Source organism: Perca flavescens, chromosome 14, assembly GCF_004354835.1.
Source record: "Perca flavescens isolate YP-PL-M2 chromosome 14, PFLA_1.0, whole genome shotgun sequence".
NCBI lineage: Eukaryota > Metazoa > Chordata > Actinopteri > Perciformes > Percidae > Perca > Perca flavescens.
Genome location: NC_041344.1, coordinates 20623343 through 20642850, shown reverse-complemented (window position 1 = coordinate 20642850; position 19508 = coordinate 20623343). Strand labels below are relative to the sequence as shown.

The window sequence follows — 19508 nt, the reverse complement described above, 5'->3', positions numbered from 1 at the left end:
CAGCATGTGCGTGACTTTGCATAAATCTGAAGTTCAAACACAATTTTAAATATTGTCTGATAATCCCCGCAGATGATGCAGATGTAAAAAAAAATAAATAAAAAAATACAGCTGACTTTTAAAATGTATAAAATGCTAAAGTGGACACAGAAAACTCTACACTAGCATACATACATTTCAACTATAATTGCCACTGTTCATCATACCCCCAACCGGTACCGGCAGACAACCACCCACCAAGAGTTTGAGTCTGTCTGAGGTTTCTCCCTAAAAGGACATTTTCCTCACCATTCAAGGTTTCTGCCTAAAAGGGAGTTTTTCCTCGCCACTGTCGCACTAAATGCTTGCTCTCGTGGGAATTACTGGAATTGTTGGGTCTTTGTAAATTATAGAATGTGGTCTAGAACTATATGTAAAATGTCTCGAAATAACTTGTTATGATTTTATACTATAAATAAAATACAATTGAATTGAATATTAGCCTACACGATCCATGCCCATGTTCTGGATTTACTTTCACACACTCAAGGGCTCTCACACACATTGAGCCACCCATGTGCCTGAGGGTCAACGTGGGCTGATAAAACATGACAGAGCAGCAAATCTATTTTGTCAGGTAGGAATACGACCCTGGCCCATATTACTTCCTGAAACAACCTTTCCTTTCAGCAAATGGCAAGATTAATTACTAAAACATTACACTGACCAGCTCAACATATCAAGTGACCACTGGCTTAAATTCAATGGGATGCTCTTTTTGATGAAGTAGGAGGTGCTTGCGCGTATATGTGAGACAAAAAAAAAAAAAAAAAGAGAGTGATCTTCAGTGTGTCTAACCGTTAGGACTCTGAGGTCATGCCCTTCGACAAATGAGACAAAGCCTGTACAGTAAATCATTACTCCGATGGACGCTACACGCACAGATATACACACGCACGGATACACACACGCACGGATACACACACGCACGGATACACACACACACACACACACACACACACACACACACACACACACACACACACACACACACACACACACACACACACACACACACACACACACACACACACACACACACACACACCGAGAGAAAGGTGAAAGCCAGGACAAAGGCAGGGTGGGGGACACCTTTACACAGATGACAGCCAATCAAATCGTGAGATGATAGATGGGCCTCATAAAAGGGAATATGGTGTATGTCCTTTCCCCATCTAGGAGGATCTAATGAAGAATGCTGAGGACTTAACAGGTCACCAACCATCTTTGTATCCTCATCCATTCGCCTAACAAATTCTGTACAGTACGGGAAATGGAAATGAGCTATCTTTCGATAAGCAGTAGGAAGGTACCAGCTAATTTGACAGTTCTGTATTTGCAGCTAATATCTTACAAAGTCTTTGGTAATACAAATGATACAAAGAGTAATGAGGTGAAAAGTGCTATAAACCAAATCCAGTATGGTTTCTTTTCTTACATTGGTAAGAAATTAAATTTCTTGTGGCGCTTACTGCTAAACCACAAAGTATGTATTGCCTTGACAACTGAGCTTCTCGAGGCTGATGTTTTCACATCTGGCTGACTGAAGGCAGGATGGATAGAAGCTGCGACACAAGCAAGACTTTTCTTGTTGATCCAGACATAAGCTTTGGGTTTGGACAGATGTGGTGTTCAGTCGTCTTGCTGTTCTTAATGGGCCGTAACTTGAGTGCAGCTTTACGGAGTTTCCAGTGGAGAGTCAGCGTACTTTATACTGTTATCATCACAAAATGTACAAAAAGAATGGATAACTTGCTATTTCTTTTCTAAAATGGTAAAACAGGTAGAAGCTTGGGATCTAAATGATATTGGAAGGTCAAGAATGTCAATAAGGATGGCATAAAAAACAAACCCATGTGGAAAAAAAACTCAGAATTTGATCTGTAAACAATATCATTATGAACTGAAACAGCTGGACATTAAAAGTCCAATTCATATTTGATAATGCTGTAGAAATGAATACATAAAAAAAAACAGTATTATTGCACCACAGAGAAAGTGACTAGTGACTCATTTAATGACCTCTACACTAAAATGGAGCTTAGTAAATGCTAAAAATTTCAGTTTCATTTCAGTACCCGTACCACTACAGTCCGTGCTGCACAGATGCACCAGCACACACATTCAATATTCTCTTCTATTTTCATACACCACGATTCAATTATTTCTTTCTGTGAGCAATAAAGTTGATAAACCTGCTGTATGTTGAAATCAAACTGCCAGGAAAGAGTGGCACTCCTAAGCGTGTGGAGAAAGCTGACCCAATTTTTACCACGTTTTTGTTAACTGAATCTGTGAGTTACTTTTCCAGCTTAGAGTATTGGGAGCAGATATGGTGTTTTAGGAGTAAAAGCTAGAGAGAAAAAGCAGGTGACAAAGCAAGATTTAAAATAACAGAAGAAAGGAGAGATTGAGGGAAACTGAATAAAGTAATGTGGTCTCTCTATGGGCTCTGATACACGTGAGGTTGTTATTGTATATTTTATTTCTGAATCGGTATGCTTCTACTGTGTTTGTTGTATTTGGGCAAGTCAGAACAAATGGAGTAGTGTTGCTTATTATAAACCCATTCTGAAGTATTACAAAGGTCATAGGGTTAAACAGGTATAGTCTCTTACCTGCAGTTGAAGTGGTCTCCTGTTTGTCGTGCTCTTCGTGCCACTGCATGGTGCGGTGGTAGCTCAGCATCACCTCCCACAATGCCTTGCATAGATCTGTCAGGCAGGGAATGTAGCTGTCCGGGGTGATATGCTGCCAACAGAGAAGTGACGAAAAGAGGTCACTGATGCACTTTTCTACTGTATATGAATTCAGTGTTATATTTAGTATTTCTGGGTCATATACCTTTATACGCTTGTATTTACCTAAAAAAAAAAAAAAAGTTATGGAATTATGAAAGACAGTGCTGGGCTACTTTAAAATAAATTACAAGATTCAGCAAGAGACTCAAACAAAAAAAATGAGCAACTCAGCTGTCCTCCATGTTTCATCTAATTAAAGCCTGTTTCTACTCATCAGTCAAGGACACTGTGTTGGAAAACATCTATTTTTTGTGTCACAAGAAACACTTACATCTTATGTAAGAGCCAATTAATGTAAGTAATGATTAAAATAATGATGTTAATAAGAGGGTGTCAAATATCTATGGTGCACAATAGGTAGGCTATTATACTATATCAAACCATGACAACTTGGGTTCTGAAATGGATTTCACAGAGCTATTCACTCTCAGGGCAATGATATATGTGCAGGGTTGTCTTGGTAACGGCACTTGTGTCTAGTTCATATACGTACACTTCTGCTAGCTCTCTCGATTTACCCTGCCAAGATCTGAGGAGCAGTTAACCATAGTCCTCATAAATCGACAGGAGTTTAAAATGCCAACACAAAGAAAGCGGAAGGAACCGGACATCCGGCTGAAATGAGGGACATCCGGCGGAATTTCCGGCGGCACCTTAACAATCCCGGAAGTGAAACGTCGTCGATATAGAGTATTGCTTTCATAAAATGGCAACTTTATTATTTCTGTATGTCTTTTATGAGATTAATAATGTTGACCTATGTTTTTTTTTTATAATATATAAATAATTAGCTACATACCCATGGAATAACTGCAACTGCATTGAGCTTCGTAAAATATCCCAGTGGTGCTGAATCCAAAACAAGACAGCCAACAGGTATGACAGAAAGTACTCAAAGGATGATGCACACTGCTTTTTTTACTGTACACATCCAACAGATTAACACTTGACTGAGCTATTAGAAGCCAAGAAAGCCTGGAAAAATGTGTGTGTTAAATAAAAAGTTGGCCCACCAAAGAACAGTGCAGCTGGCACAAAAGTAGCCACCGACACATTCCAAGGCTCTACCGAATAACTCGCCAAAAGAGTCCTGTCAACATGTCCAGAGACAAATTCATCACTGCCAGATGAAACAGTGCTGTCGACAGCAGCCGCACTTTACTTTGTTTAAACGATGATAATGAATAAGTGGTTGCAGAATCAGGCCTGTGTTTCCTTTCACAAAAAGCATTGGAAATATAAACACAAGCCTCACAAGCTGACAGTTGCTGAGGGAGAAAACAGTGCATTGCAATAAAGACCACAACTGTGCACAAACTAACATGAGTAAAGTCTCACGCCTTTGTCTAGCATGTCCGTGTCCCTGAGTGACAAATTACCACTTGCCAGGACAATCTCTCAACAGAACAGTTCTTAGTGAGACATCTGAGGTACATTCACAACTGTGAGCCATCAGCAAGAAATCATGTAGTGACCGCCATCTCAAAAGAGGTTAATGACAGAGCTGTTGCCCAAGGCAGCTACATTGCACAACAGACTCCACTGCTGTCAAGCACTGTTGTCAGAGATGGTGTTGAAATGCTATGAACTGAAACATCCATTTCTCAGAAATGTAACGACACTGAATACAAAAGTTTAACAGGCAATCAAACATTTCTAGCATTTCAAATGAAAAGTGGAAAAGTAATATAGTCAACATTAAAATAAAGAAGTTAGTAATATATTGTAAAATATATATATATATATATATATATATATATATATATATATATATATATATATATATATATATATATATATATATAGGAGGTAAGGTAATGCTTTCATACACATTTCACTGTTGAATGCACATCAGACTTTTAGCCATCCACTCTCAATAGCCCAATAAATGCAACAAACCCTCCAATGACGATAGTCAATTATGCTCTTAACCAGTATAATAAATCCTCATTTGAATACCGTTTTCTTGAGGATGTGTTTCTAACCATAACAGTGGCAACTAATCTCCAAATGAACAATTCAACAACAAAACTCTACATCTCTTCGACCACAGCAAACTGTTGGTGAAGAGTACAATTAACTAATCATAAAATAAGTGGAATTTGTAATTAAAGCTTTTTTTTTTTTTTTTTTTTTTTTTTTTTTTTTAGGAAAAGCAGTCTATCACACCAGTGACAACTGCAGGATGTGCAGTCAGGTGTGTATAAAAAAGTAGTAGACCTCCAAAATTATACACAAATACTGGCTGTCAATTATAAGCTGTGTTGAGTACAACAACATTATAATACCTGATATTGGTAGGGAGTATAAGCACTGTTTGAACACCAGGAACACCACAATCCACAGAACAAAGTATCAACCAGCCATTAGGTAAGACAGGAAACAATTGGAACACATTTAGCAAATCATCTTTATTTTCCTCTCTGTTGGTTTACGCCATAGGGCTGAAAAAATTATTGTATATAGGGATCCTTTTTACATGTTTATCAAATATTTAACATTTTGAAAGCAAAATGAAAGCCTTAAAATAAGACAATATTTTATAAAATATAGATATTAAATCTGTAAAATACTGTGCTCAAAATACCAGGATAAATAAGCATAATGAAACAGGATTATCTTTTATCTATTATACTGTATATCTCTTCAAGTTATGTCACCGCAGATTCTGTGAGCTGTGGCCTAATTCAAGTAAATCCACTGCTGTCTAGTTGTAGTTCATGTTTGGGACAGCACACACAGGTGCACTTCTCAATATGGCTCTTTATTGGCCTGAGCACTACAGGTCCAACATAGTATGACAGCATTGCGGTAGTAAAGAAGTAATCTCGGCTGTTGTGAAAAAGTATTTCATGATACATCAGAGTGGGTAAACCTCTCTCCAGAAATAGAATGTAAGGCACATTGCATTTCTCAATTATATCATTGCTTCAAACTTGTCTTTGTGGGTTTTCTTTTTGAGGGATTATAGGTGAATATTTTACAACACTCATGATTCCTAAAGAAACACTATCAATCATAACACTGGACTTTTATAGTTACAGCTAAACTACTTTAATCCTCCTTCAATATCAATATAACTCATACTAGACAGAATATTACAGTATTCTGGGTATACTAATTTTGTGTAGCCAACATTAAATATGATATAAAATTCTAGCCCTAACAGACATAGACATTATATAATAACAATACATGTATTAATATTGTATACTTTCTACTATGGGTACTATACTAGAATTATAATTTCCATGTACAGTAAAATAAATTCATTAAGTGCTTAGGAGACCAGGGCAGATAGGTAAGCGAATGAGCCAGTTTGGACAAAACAAGGCTAATATTTGACAATGCATGTTCTCCACCAGTCAACCATATCACAGCAGCACGTTGCCAGGCAACTGAAGTGAGGGGAGACGATGTGGGGGTAGGGTGTGTGTGTGTGTGTGTGTGTGTGTGTGTGTGTGTGTGTGTGTGTGTGTGTGTGTGTGTGTGTGTGTGTGTGTGTGTGTGTGTGTGTGTGTGTCTCTCTTCAGTCGGTTTGATGAGAAGAAGTACACAGACACAAAGGTGTGCTGTAGTGCAGAAGTGCACAGGAATGCTACAACTGACATAAGAGTGTTTGCATGTCACACCTACAGTAAGGTTACACAGGGAAAGGTTAACAAAAACTTTTTTAATCCACCTTGCTGGACACAGTCTTCTAAACAAGTACCGTGATGAGAGCCTGAAGGAGGCGGGCTTGGAATCTATTTTCAGCCATTTGGTTTTCTGCAGACAGCTACCCATGATCATTATGCATATAACATACAGTATATCAGGCTGTATCAGGGAGGTTTTGAAAAGACGAAGCACTGAGTTTTTTTTTTTTTTTTTTTTTTTGTGTGTGGGCTTGTGGAGGAGTGCACATGAAAGAAATGCCATACATTTTAGAGAGAGAAGAGAAAGAAAGAGATGTGCAAGCAAGGGTAGGTAACCTTGATTTAGCTGATTCACTTCCTTTAGGAAAAGAAAATCACACCCCTCTCCTTTCAAAAAAGAATAAACAGATTTACCTGCAAGAGATCAAAAACGTGGTCAGCAATCTGTAGACCTGCTGTGCCAGAGAAGAAACAAACTACAGTACACACTCCTGAAGTAGAATCTATTTATTTCTCACATAAACACTGTTAAACAACTTGATGCACACATTTGTAAAGAGTAAAGCAACGATCATTGACATAAAAGTGGACAAACCCATTTCTTATGTATAACGTAAAGAGCCAGTTCAGTCTACTTAAAGTGATGGTCTTTCTCACAACTGGTTTGCTGCTTCTCCTCAAGTTGTTAGTTACTGATGCCACTGTCAAAGCAAACGTCTTTAAACTTTTTAAAAATAAAAATAAATGGGTGACAATTTGAAATGCTTTTGATAATTCAATTAATAGTTTAAGGTAATGCTCCTTTTAATCATTATTACTTTAAATGCAGTTGTCGAAGGCTTTTACCAGACGGGATTTTGCAGAGGGACGTTTTCGATTATCTGCTCCCTATTTCATGTTGTACTTTAACAGGCTTCAACATAAAAATTTGCCATGTGCAATGAACCTTGTTGTTGTTGTTGTCTTTGTCAAAGGCATTGACTGAGTCTCCATGGCATTTAGAGGGAGACATTTTTGTTGCAATTCAAACCACAGATTCCCCAGAAACACACCAGAATGATCTGAGCAGCTGAAGAGAAAATAAAATCTAATGAATGGGGCATCCTAAGCCTGGCTCTGCCCTCCTACGTACTTCCGCTCCAGTACTCCGTCTGGGTTCGTGGTATATTCTTGGGTTTTCTCCGGCCAAATATTTGGCGGTCCAATCAGCAAACAGAGGGAGTAGCTGAGAACGATGACGTTGAGGACGTCCGCTAGAAAGATGCGAGCGAAGCCATTCGGTCCATTGTGGCAACGGAGTTGGCTAAGGCTAGCAATGCTAATGCTAAATATAAGCCGATAGTTGTCGGTCTCCCCTCTTGTTGCACATGCGCATGACATACGTCACAACCAAACGTTAGCAACTGGTTATGGCAGATCCAGAGTGGCTCTAGGCAGCTCCAATAATTTTACTTCAACAGAGTACCCGCCTTCAAGGAAGTTAACACTTGCCAATGGAGAGTGGCCAGACTGCAGCTGTTCATGATATCATGAAGAGTGTTTTTTGCCAGGATGCCCCTAGCCTGGTCCTACCAGACACTCATACATTTAATTTGTACAGCATGAAATGTACAAATTGTACAAATGAAATGTATGAGTGTATGGTAGGACCAGGCTAGGGGCATCCTGGCATGAGATTCAAAAATAAAAAAAAATAAAAAAAACACTCTTCATGATATCATGAACAGCTGCAGTCTTTAGATGTCTATGGCTACTGTGACAGAGTAATAACAACAAACAACATGAGACCAATTTTCATCCATAAGAGCTGGGATGATAAGATGCACAATGTTTGGCAGTAGATTAGTTTTGCTCTGTAATGAAGCTATCAGCAGCTATGATTAACTAAACACAAAAAGCCAGCCTAGAATCATGGCACTGCTTTACATGAAGAAGCAACAGCGTATGCATCCCCTCCACGGCCTCCCTAAATAGCCATTTTTCAGATATACAACTGCACTGAAGGTCAGCCTATATCAAAATAATGGGACACTGCACAAGATTGAGTAGGATGGATCACTATGGGTTACTGAGCTGTCGTTTCATATTATTGGGGTGATTTTTCTATGATGAGTAGAGCTAATGGCTTTGTGTAACACAGGTAAAAAAAAAAAAAAAAAACAACAACACTGAAAGGCTAAAGCCTCACTAGCAGCTTCTAGATGCTGGCATGTTCATCACAGTCTACAATATTAATGGAATTATCAGAATCAATAGCGTATTCCAATTGTCTAATATTTTTCAGTCTATGATGCCATCAGTTGGCTGGATTAATATAATTACTGTAACTACTGTAGTTCGTACAATATGAAAGAGCAGTGCAGCATATGATTCAGCCTTTACAGTCACCTTCTCTCCTATGAGAACCTCCTATGATTCGGAGCGTGAACGGTCCTATTTCCATCAGGAGAAAAGTCAGACAGAGAAGGGGATTGATAAGGAATGAGGCTGGCCAATAATGATGAGATGTTGATGTAAAATTAATAAGACCCTTTCACAATCAGAACCGACCTTTCTGAGTGTTCCCATTTCTCTTGAATTTTAAGATGCATAACTAAGAGGCAAGTTCAGGAGGTCTAATGTGGCTCTAACATTTTCTTAACCTTTATTTATCAGGGGAACAGTAGCTGAATAAGTTTTCTCTTCTCCACAAACACCAAGTTTTGTATTGATACAATTCCACAATAATACCACATCAATGGTATTTGTTGAAAGAGAGGAAAGCCCCCAACCACATTCTCTATCGATTTGAAAGAGAACTTACCACAGGTAAATGTTTTACACTAGCCAGAAAGACATTGGAAACTAGTCAATAAATATTTATACTGCAAGGTCCCAAGGACCCTCAGAGAGGGACACTGAAGAGCATTTAAAATACTAAGAAATCTCAAAAAGGACAAGTTTTTAAACCCATCTTCAGATTTTTAGCATTTCTTTAAAAGCACATTAGTCCAGTGTGTGTGTGTGTGTGTACCACATGAGCTACATAGACACATATTTTACATGGGTACTTCGGTTAGCTCTCCTCTTGACATTGTAGAGGCAGGTACATACTGTAAGTGTCTTCAATACAATAATCTACCATAAGGACTAAAAGTAAGCAAAACACTTGATCTCTCCTTAAAAGTTTCTGCAGACAGGCTGCAAATGCTGTCAGCGACACAAATGAACTGTGTATGGGTGTTCACATACCTCTTCATTTGAGTGTGTGCATGGATGTACTGCCCTATCGATCATGACACAGCCAAGAATGTACAGACACATGCCATCAATCTAAAGTTGGTGAGAGTGTGTGTGTGTGTGTGTGTGTGTGTGTGTGTGTGTGTGTGTGTGTGTGTGTGTGTGTGTGTGTGTGTGTGTGTGAGTGAGAGAGATCATCCAGGCGCAACACACAGTGTTGGCAGAGTATCTATCAAACACAAGTAAACATTAGGATGTGTCTATAACTACTGTACGGTTGCATGCACACATTATTTCAGGGGATCCATGACACAGATTTCCAGTAAGCCTAATGGCAGTCAAATCCATGGGAAAAAACAAGACAAAAAGATATGGACAGTTAAATGTCACTTCAGCTCAAGGGAAGCTTGTTTTGTTTAACCGAATATGAACTACATACAACATCACAAAAGTGTGTAAAAGATAGCTGAAGTTAAAGTAGTCCAATCATTTTCCTACGAAAAAAAAAAAAAAAAAAAAAAGACTCGTGAGGCATATTATTCGGTGAAAACTAGGGCTGAAACAATTCCTCGAGTAACTCAAATAATTTGATTACTAAAAATCCTCGATGCAAAATTATTTGCTTCGAAGCTTCGTTTAAACAATGTTACAAACGTATCGCTCACGGTGTTTCTGCCCAGAGGATTATTACTGTCGCACACCGGGCTGACGCTGCTGGAGACACATGCCATCAAGACCTACGGCACAGGTTACAAAAATGAAGAAAGAGCGTAAATAGTGAGGGGGGTCCGTATCATCCGATCATTCAATTATTCCATTTAATCTGGCAAACCAAAAACAAAAGAACAAATCAATATTTTGTTTTTCTGTTTTTCTGTATGAACCAAATATGAAAACTGATGTTTGTTGCATTGCTTTCAGCTCGAAACGGGAAATATAATAAACAAGGTACCAAAACGAAATAATGGGTCGAATTTACATTGTCTTTATTTTTCTTTATTTGTTTTCCCATTTCCCACGTTGCCATCAATTCTATTTTGCGCATGCGCAGTGGATAATCTCCAACCGCATGGAACAGGTAAGAAGCCTACAAAGGAGACATTCTAAAATGCTTAAGGTGAAAAAGCTTAACGTGGTTTAATGTATCTAAACAACGATCAATCAAAAAAACTAAATCGAAATCCAACGATTATAGAAGTTATCTCATGTTAATGTTTTCTTCATCATTGGCCCTATATGGCAGGGAAAAAGCTTAACGTGGTTTAGTGTACCTAAACAATGATCAATGATTACCAAATTTCTCTCTCAAATTGCTCCTCATAACCACTGAAAACGGTCAAAAACTCGAACCCAAAGTCCAATTATTATGGACATTATCTGACATTAAGCGTTTCTGCTTCATTAGAGCCTATTGTAAGGAAAAAGCTTAACGTGGTTGAATGTACCTAAACAATGATCAATCATCACCAAACTTCTCTCTCATATTACCCCTCATAACCACGAAAACTGTCAAATAATCTAACCCAAAGTCCAATTATTATGGACGTTATCTGACATAAAGCGTTTCTGCTTCACAGCAGGGCAGCGGAGCGGCTGGGGGTTGACTCTCCACAGTTCTCGTTGGCTTTATAAGTCCTAATGTGAAAAAGCTTAACGTGGTTTAATGTACCTAAAAAACGATCAATCATCACCAAAATCCTCTCCTGTATTGCTCATCATAACCACTTAAAACTGTCAAAAAATCTAACCCAAAGTCCAAATATTATGGACGTTATCTGACACTAAGCGTCGCTGCTCCATTAAGGGTATTGTAAGGAAAAAACTTAACGTGAAAAAGCTTAACATGGTTTAATGTACCTCACTCCCAGCAAATTAATAATGAATTGACCAAGTTATGGCTTGCTGGCCATGCAAATGTGATTTATTTTGATGAGGAGGGAAAGAAAAAGACAGAAAGGGAACTGAGGCGTGTGGGCCAGTATGGAGAGCCCAATCAAAAAGTGCTGCTGCTGCAGTGCATTGGTTCTGTATTGTGAGCAAGATTAATTATCTAATAGTGAGTGGCTACAGTAGGATATACATGTCTTCCCTTTCTCTGATTTACTTTCTCCTCTACACCTTTGTTTCACTCTATTAAGGAGAATCTGTAGAACCCCTTTGTCATAAAATAAGGTATTTTTGCTTGGCTTCAAGGCAATGAGAAAGCTAGAGGCATACTGTTAGTAACAAAGTGTGTGTCCTATGTCCTTTCATCACAGCACTCTGCAGGTGGTGTTTTTGTTATTTAATAAGTTTTCACTAAAGTAGTTAGTCTTCACACTGGCATCTAACAAAGGGAACTGAACCTTGTCTGGCCAAATCTGGCTGTTAAATTTGCAGACAGAGTGGGTGAATAGTGGTGGAATAAATTGACAACCTACACACCAACACACACACACTCATCTCCTTACCGTGCACAGGTCCTTGTACTGCATCTTCTGGAATTTGGTATCAGCGTTTCCGGCACATAGCTCCACATATCCCAGCACCACTTGGAACACCGTGTTGTGGATGGCCTGGGTGAAGTGCATGTGCAGCTGGTCCATAGCAGTCTGCAGAGAGAGCCAAATACACTGTTGTGAAAACAATTATGTTAAATGGCAGTGCCAATGTGGATCTGTTAAAAAAAAAAAAAAAAAAAACAGCAGGGAAATTGCAAATCAAACTTCTTGGAGACATTCTGTATACCTGATATTTTGAATTATTTGCAGACATATTATGTTAGCTACACAATATGGCATGAGGGGAAATGGGCATAGCTGTCTCCTGGGAACTGCAATGTTCAAGTCCAAGTGAAAATGGGCAATTTTGCCTCTAGTTTCCATATTTCACATCGCTAAAACCAGCTGTTTGCTGTGGAACATTTCATTAATTAAGTAAAAACAGCAAAGAACAAATGGAAGAGGCATATAACTGTATGGCCATGTATGGTAGAGCAGCTTTAAATAAAAAAAAAAAAAAAAAAAAAGCACAACTTATTAATGGCAAAGTAGGATTTCTTCATTGAGCATTAATAATCAGGGATTTAATTTTGCATGTAAATTCAAACATTGCTCTTAAACCATGATTTAAAAAAATCTACAGTATAATCTTGCTCCACCATACCGAGCTCTGTTAATGCCTTCACAATTCAAGTCTGTTCCCTTTTTCTCTAAAGTTACATTTATGATCATTTTCTGTTTTGCAGCTCTCATCCACAGTCTCGCTATGGGACCCTAGTGAATTGAGGACACCAAAGTCGCAGGAGACGTGGGCACAGTGTTGAGCAAAGCCTCATAGTGTAATGGATGTTGCAGTGCAATTAGATTGTTTTACTGAAAGCTCATGACCACAGAATGTTGCCCCCAATCCATTCTGACTACCTGCTGCCACTAATGTAATTTAAAAATTTCTTTCACTTCATACGTCCAAGAAAACACCATGAAAATGGCTGGCTGTACAAAGCATGGACTGTAGACAAGAAAAAGGAAGGCAACTATAGCAACTCACATCTTAATAATCACCATCTTCAGACATAATTATCAATCAACTGAAAAAGCAAATAGACTCATTGTTCTGCAGCTACTTAAAAACAAATGCAAATGGTCTGAGGTGGTATGCTACTGTAGGTCAAGACCCTTGTGATGCCAATTACCTCTTGGATGACACAGTTCGTTTATGTATCCAACTGAAAAGTGTCAGATTAAAAGTGGTCATTTGTGCATGTGTGTGTTCACTTACTGCAGTAAAAAGAAAGACTGCAGTAAAAGCTAAGATTCAGACAAAGATCATAGCTGACTGTGAGAAACACATATGCAGAGAGAGTGTGAAGAACTGATTCAGTGCATGCAAAAGAAAAAAAGTAGAAGGAAAGCAACAACAAGCCCTTAGGGGCAGTGGCAAGAGGCAGTCAAGAACAACTCTTTAGTTAGCTTTTGAGTCTGAAAATGCTCATTATAACAGTAATAACAACAACACTTCATTCTCAACAAGCATTGGTGACTCAGTTTCCACCTCAAGGATGTCTTCAATGTCAAGAGGCACACAGCTTATTTATTACCATCAACATTGGCTTTTCGAATAACAATGACAGAATATGTGCGTTGTGTGTGAGTGCCAGGATAAGAATGAGGCTCCTTTTGGTTGCTTGGGTCAAGAGTCAATTCAACAAGTTATTTTAAAAGGTACTCCAAGGCCGTGATAGGTGGGTTTTGAGTATGGTTTTGAAAGAGTGAGGGAGGAAGAATGTCTGAGGTGCTGGGGGATTGAGTTCCAGAGGGAAGGGGTGACAATGGAGAAGGCCCTGTCCCCCCAGTTGGTTGGCGTCAGCTAATCTGAGGATGCAGATAGGAGTAGGTTGGTGCAGGATGTCAGTGAGGTAGGAGGGGGCTAGGTTGTGGTGGGCTTTGTAGATGTCTATGCCATCAATTCACAGAATTTACACTGGCAATATAACATTTTAAACCTCTACAGTAAAATGCCATGTGTGCAGAACATGGCATTCATACGCAATGCACCTCAATATTAGACTTGCAAGTATATCCATCCATTTACATCCATCTAGTACAATCTGGCCCAGCTCCAACATCCACCATAACCCTTGAGCACTAAACCCTCACAGGCTTTTTACATATTACATTCACCTGTAAGCTCAGCGAAAATGTGTGGGAGTGCAGGAGGTGCAGCGGCTCAAAATGCTGAATAAGGAATGGAACAGCATTTGTAGAATCCCAAAATCCATATAAACTTAGCCGAAAGGTGTTATTTTCAGACATGGCAGCCTCATCATTGCTCAAAATGACCGTGCGTAGCTGGATGGCTACTCATTTTAGCTATAACTGGGCCACAAATTATCCTACTTGTTGGAGTAGGAAAGTAATAAATATTTCAAGGATGACAAAGATTATGTAAGCACAACATTTATAATTCCAATAATATACAACTCATGGCTGATTACCCATACCAGAGAGCACTGGTACACTGGAGGAGGGAGTTGGAAAAAAGAAATAGCAGAAAGGATAAGATCAGGGAGGTGAAAAAGGGAAAAAGAAATGCAAGTCAAAGCAGAACAAAGAGATCAGGGCCAAGTGAGATGTTGGACATGGTGGTGGAGTGTATGGGTTATTAAAGAGAGAGGCCCTAGCATGAGAGATTAACACTTTCTCACCAAAAATATGAGGGCTGGAAAGGGATATGAGGAGAGTAAGAAAGAAATTCCCTAGTGATAAAAGAGAATATCTGTGCCACTTATATTCTATTATATTTCTCTTCAGTCATTTTTAACAGAAACTACAGTATTGTCTTGATGTTGTTCTTAACATAAATGTTCTACAGCTTTAAATAAACAGCAAAAAATGTCACAATCAAACATGTTTTCCCCGTATCGCCTCAGCGGTTTAAATTTGAGTGCTTATTTTATATTATTCAAGGATTATTATTATTATTATTATTATTATTATTATTATATTGTTTTGGAGAACTCTGTTCCTTCTTGTGGGTGAGTTCTGTGGGTGTCAGTTGATTGACAGTAAGCAGAGCATAAGGTAATTACAAATGATGGCATGCATGCCCTGTGGCCTAAAATATTTTCTTCTCCAATGAGGAGACCTTGAATTCATTCACTGGAGTGAAAACAATCCACTGAAGCAAGAAGGGTGAAAAAAAGAAAAAGAGAAACTTCAATAAACCAAATTACATTCTCGTTTCCCTTGATGGTTTACAAGCTTGTCTGTGGGAGATTTTTTTTATACTGTTCATATCTAAATGGTGGCAAAAGGTCAAAAGGAAGGAAACAGCAATGCTGACTGAATGCACACAACCCTGAAATAAAGTTAAGGAGTGGAACAGCCAGGATGAACATTCAATCCCCTCCAAAAAACTAAATAAAATAAAAGAAAGACAAAGAGTCAAACAAAAGGACATATGGCGTAAGTGATGACAACAACTGGACCATCACATCCAGTCATGTTTAGCCATTCCCCGTAACCCTGTAGACATGTCAAACCACTGACCTGTGTCTTGCCCAGGAGCGTGTAGGCAAGCTGGACCTTGGTGTAGTAGGAAACATCAAAGTGCTTACAAGTCTTTGACAGGGCGACATCAAGCTGCTCCTGGAGCCAGAAATAGATAGAAGACAAAAGGAAAAGAAAAAAGAAGGATTATCAACGTTAAGACCAGGGATTTAGATATAGATGTGCAGATGTTTAGTTACCACACGAGGCCAAGGGCAATTGGAGGTGTGTGTGTGTGTGTGTGTGTGTGTGTGTGTGTGTGTGTGTGTGTGTGTGTATATATGTATGTGTAACATAGGGATGTTACACACCAGGCTGACGGCCAACACCAGGCTGACGGCCAACCGATGACATCTCTATTGTGTAATGCATTACACACAGTATATGCTGTATATGTTACGTATATATATTTGAGTTTTCAGGGGTTTTAGCATTCTTAAGATCAAGGTGTTAAGATACTAAAATTCTACTCTTGATGTGTGTGTCTGTGGAAGTGTTTACCTTTATGATTTTAGAAGATTTTGCTTTGCTTATTCACAAACTCATGCTGACAGGTAAACAAACGAGCACCCTGCCGCATGCTTATGTAGGTGTGTGTTCATGCATGGCTGTTTCTTGTGTACAGATGGAACTGTAAGTAATTAATCTACTCAAGCACAGCAGCAGTGGTGCAGAGAAAATTGCTTTCCATACCATTTATCACACCCAATATCACGACGCAACTAGAGATGAAACAGATACAATTTGCCGTGCTTGCACACTGACAATAATGACTTTCTGAATGTGTCAATATTTGGCAGACCCAGAATGAGAAAGACAAACTATCAAAATGTCAAAATGAAGTATAAATTGCTTCTTTTAGATGAGGGCTTCTGGAAAATTAACAAGGTTAGACCATAATCTTATTCACTGCTAAAAGTCTCTTCACTGACTATGTTTACAAGCTGTCAATTTTTGGGTTATGGTCGGGTTAAGGTCACTACTCAGGTTTCTAAAACATTCGGAATAACCCGTTTACATGCGTGAACAGAGAGAGTTACTCCTGTATACATGGAATTTGTAATCAATTGGCAATATCCCGATGTAAACGGCGACGCACGGTTAGCGTCTGGACGTACGGACAACCTTAAGACGCAATAACTTTTCGGTCACCTTCTTATAAATCTCACTATCTCGGTACTTTCTGCCGTCAACAAAAGACATTATATTCATGGTTTTGACCACACTAATAAAGAAATTGGTTTCCTCCTCGCTCCAAAAGTGTGGTGCTGTGCTGCGTCTCGCCATGTTTACCTCTACTTCTTGTTTACTTCCGGTATACTGCGCGCAGGTTTTCTGCATTGACACATATACACACACACACATACATATACATATACATACACATACACATATATATATATATATATATATATATATATATATATATATATATATATATATATATATATATATATATATATATAAATAAAACTATATAACTATATTATTATAGTATATAATTATTATTATAACTATGTTTTCTGGCGCATACAAGAAGTTCCTCTACTCAAAAGACCAAGATTCCTTGCGAATAGAACATGCACAGAACACAAATCAATGTTCCTTTTGATGGGGATATGCCGATACGCATTTACATGGCCGTGCGCGACCGGGTTATTGCTAATATTCCGGTTTTGAACGGGTTATTGGCTGCATGTAAACGTAGTCACTGATAGTGCTCTCAAATAACAGAATTAGATATTAAGCAGGAAGGCAGGCACATACCTCTATTTGCTCCAGAGTGTCTTGTAGTTTGGAATTCAATTCACTGTGAGGAGAAAAAAAGGAGTTAGTTCCAACCAGTTTCAACTAACAACAAAATTTTTAATATCAATGTATCTGTCTGTTTAATATATGAATGTCAATAAAATGTCAGAAATCATTTTTAAAATGACAAAATGAATGGCAAATACCCCATCCCAAGTTACAGGAGTACGAAAAAATTCAAATTGTTTGTTGTTGAAGCAACAGTCAAAAACTCCAAATCTTTTCAAATTTCCAATGAAACACAAGCAGATCATTGCATCTGTAACCAGCAAATCTTTTGTATTTTTTACCAGCTAAGTAAAATAAATTCTGACATTTAATTATGAAAATTGCCCTCAATTCTTCTTCTATGAATCTATTAATTGAGTAACTATTATAGGAACCATTAACGAAATCATATAAATCAGAAACACTTCATCATCAAGCTGCAGCCATGTGTCTCACAATTCCCCTCTTTCATACAAGCAGGGCAAAAAGGGCTCAACAGTATGAGATACAGATGTATTTCCAACTAATATGTTGGTTAAGATTTTTTTTGTGTTTCAAGTGCTTTTTTAAAAATCCTACAGTGGAAGCAGCTGTATTCTAAGTGTGTGTATGTATGCGTGTCTGTGCATGTACCAGACGGTTACAGATTTAAAAAAAACAAACTCCTACGCATCCTTGGAGTGTGCTCGGATCTTTGCTCATCCTGGGAAATGCTTTCAACTCAAAAAGTTGCAAAATAGCAACAGAAATCTTTAGGTTAATTAACGTAACCCCGGTTCTTTGATAACAGAGTGAGGTGTTTCACTATGGGAATCGCCTCGGCGAGACCAACTATGGAAGCTCCAATGACACCAATCGAACTGTGCTAGGGCCACACCCCCTCATATAATCACAGTCGACCAGCTCCTTACAAATCATTCCAGATAGGTTTCTTTCCGTGTCTCTGCAAGGAGGGACGTGTTGGTGAAACACCTCACTCTGTTATCAAAGAACCGGGGTTACGTTAAGTAACCTAAAGTTCTTTATCTAACTTTGTTCGGTGTTTCACTATGGGAGATATAGACCACTCCCTGATTACATAAATCTCCCAAAGCCAAAATCATATTGAACCGAGAGTCACACTGACCCCGGCACCGTAGCCTCCAGCACAGCCTGGGCCAAAGACAGTCCGGAAACATCCAGCTTGTAAAACCTCAGTCTCTGGCGGGACAATGGCTTGCCCTTATGGGGAGTAGCCCAGGACACAAACAGCTGATCTGCTATTCTGAACCCAGCCGTCCGACTCACATACACGTGCAGAGCCTGGACAGGGCATAACATGTGAAGTCTTTGCTCCTCTCCTGAGGAGAAAAGAGGCAGGTGAAAAGCCAAGAGCTCCACTGAGGGACACCTGTACGCTGACTCCAAACTGCAGACAGGTAGGGCGAATAGACCAAGACTGTAAGTCACTTACGCGCTCCCCTGCAGGGATTAAGGGGACCTGACATTGGTTCAGTTTTATTGTGTGTTTTATTTTGTTTTGACGGGAGCATTTCGCCCTTGGCTCTGCGCCTGGATGCGCAGGCTTTATTTGTTGGCGTTTTTGAACATGGTGAAAGTGCTTGGTGACACTGGGATACTTTCTGCCCCTGACTCTCCTCTTGGATAAGGGGGGAGAGAAACTGAGAGGGGGCCCCTGGAGAACTGTGAAACACCAGGGCCCCTGAACCACAAACCTTGGTGGCTCTGCTCTACATCTCCAACCTTCCTCCTCTTTGTGGAGGGAGAAGCTGGGGGGGTGGTTAGGCTAGACGCTTCTTCTTCCCCCCTCTCCGGGGTGGGAGGGGCGACTCCTTGCTGCCACAGCAGCAAAGGAGCGTTTCCCCCACGGCTTGGGATTGTCTGACCGAGACTGCTGGCTGCAGCCCCGTGTTCTATCTTCGCTGCTGCTGCAGCAAAGCCATCTCTCTGTCCCTGCTGAGGGCGGGGGGGGTGTTTTTGGGGCA

General features: G+C 39.3%; 1 protein-coding gene across 1 annotated transcript in view; it reads right to left on the bottom strand.

The window, feature by feature from the left end:
- The window catches only part of vps50 (VPS50 subunit of EARP/GARPII complex), a 111428-nt gene that overhangs the window by 58550 nt on the left and 33370 nt on the right, over nucleotides 1-19508 (bottom strand). The window contains 4 exon segments of the mRNA XM_028597519.1: nucleotides 2658-2790; nucleotides 12148-12288; nucleotides 15727-15825; nucleotides 17494-17536. Coding sequence (XP_028453320.1) covers nucleotides 2658-2790; nucleotides 12148-12288; nucleotides 15727-15825; nucleotides 17494-17536 — 416 coding nt within the window.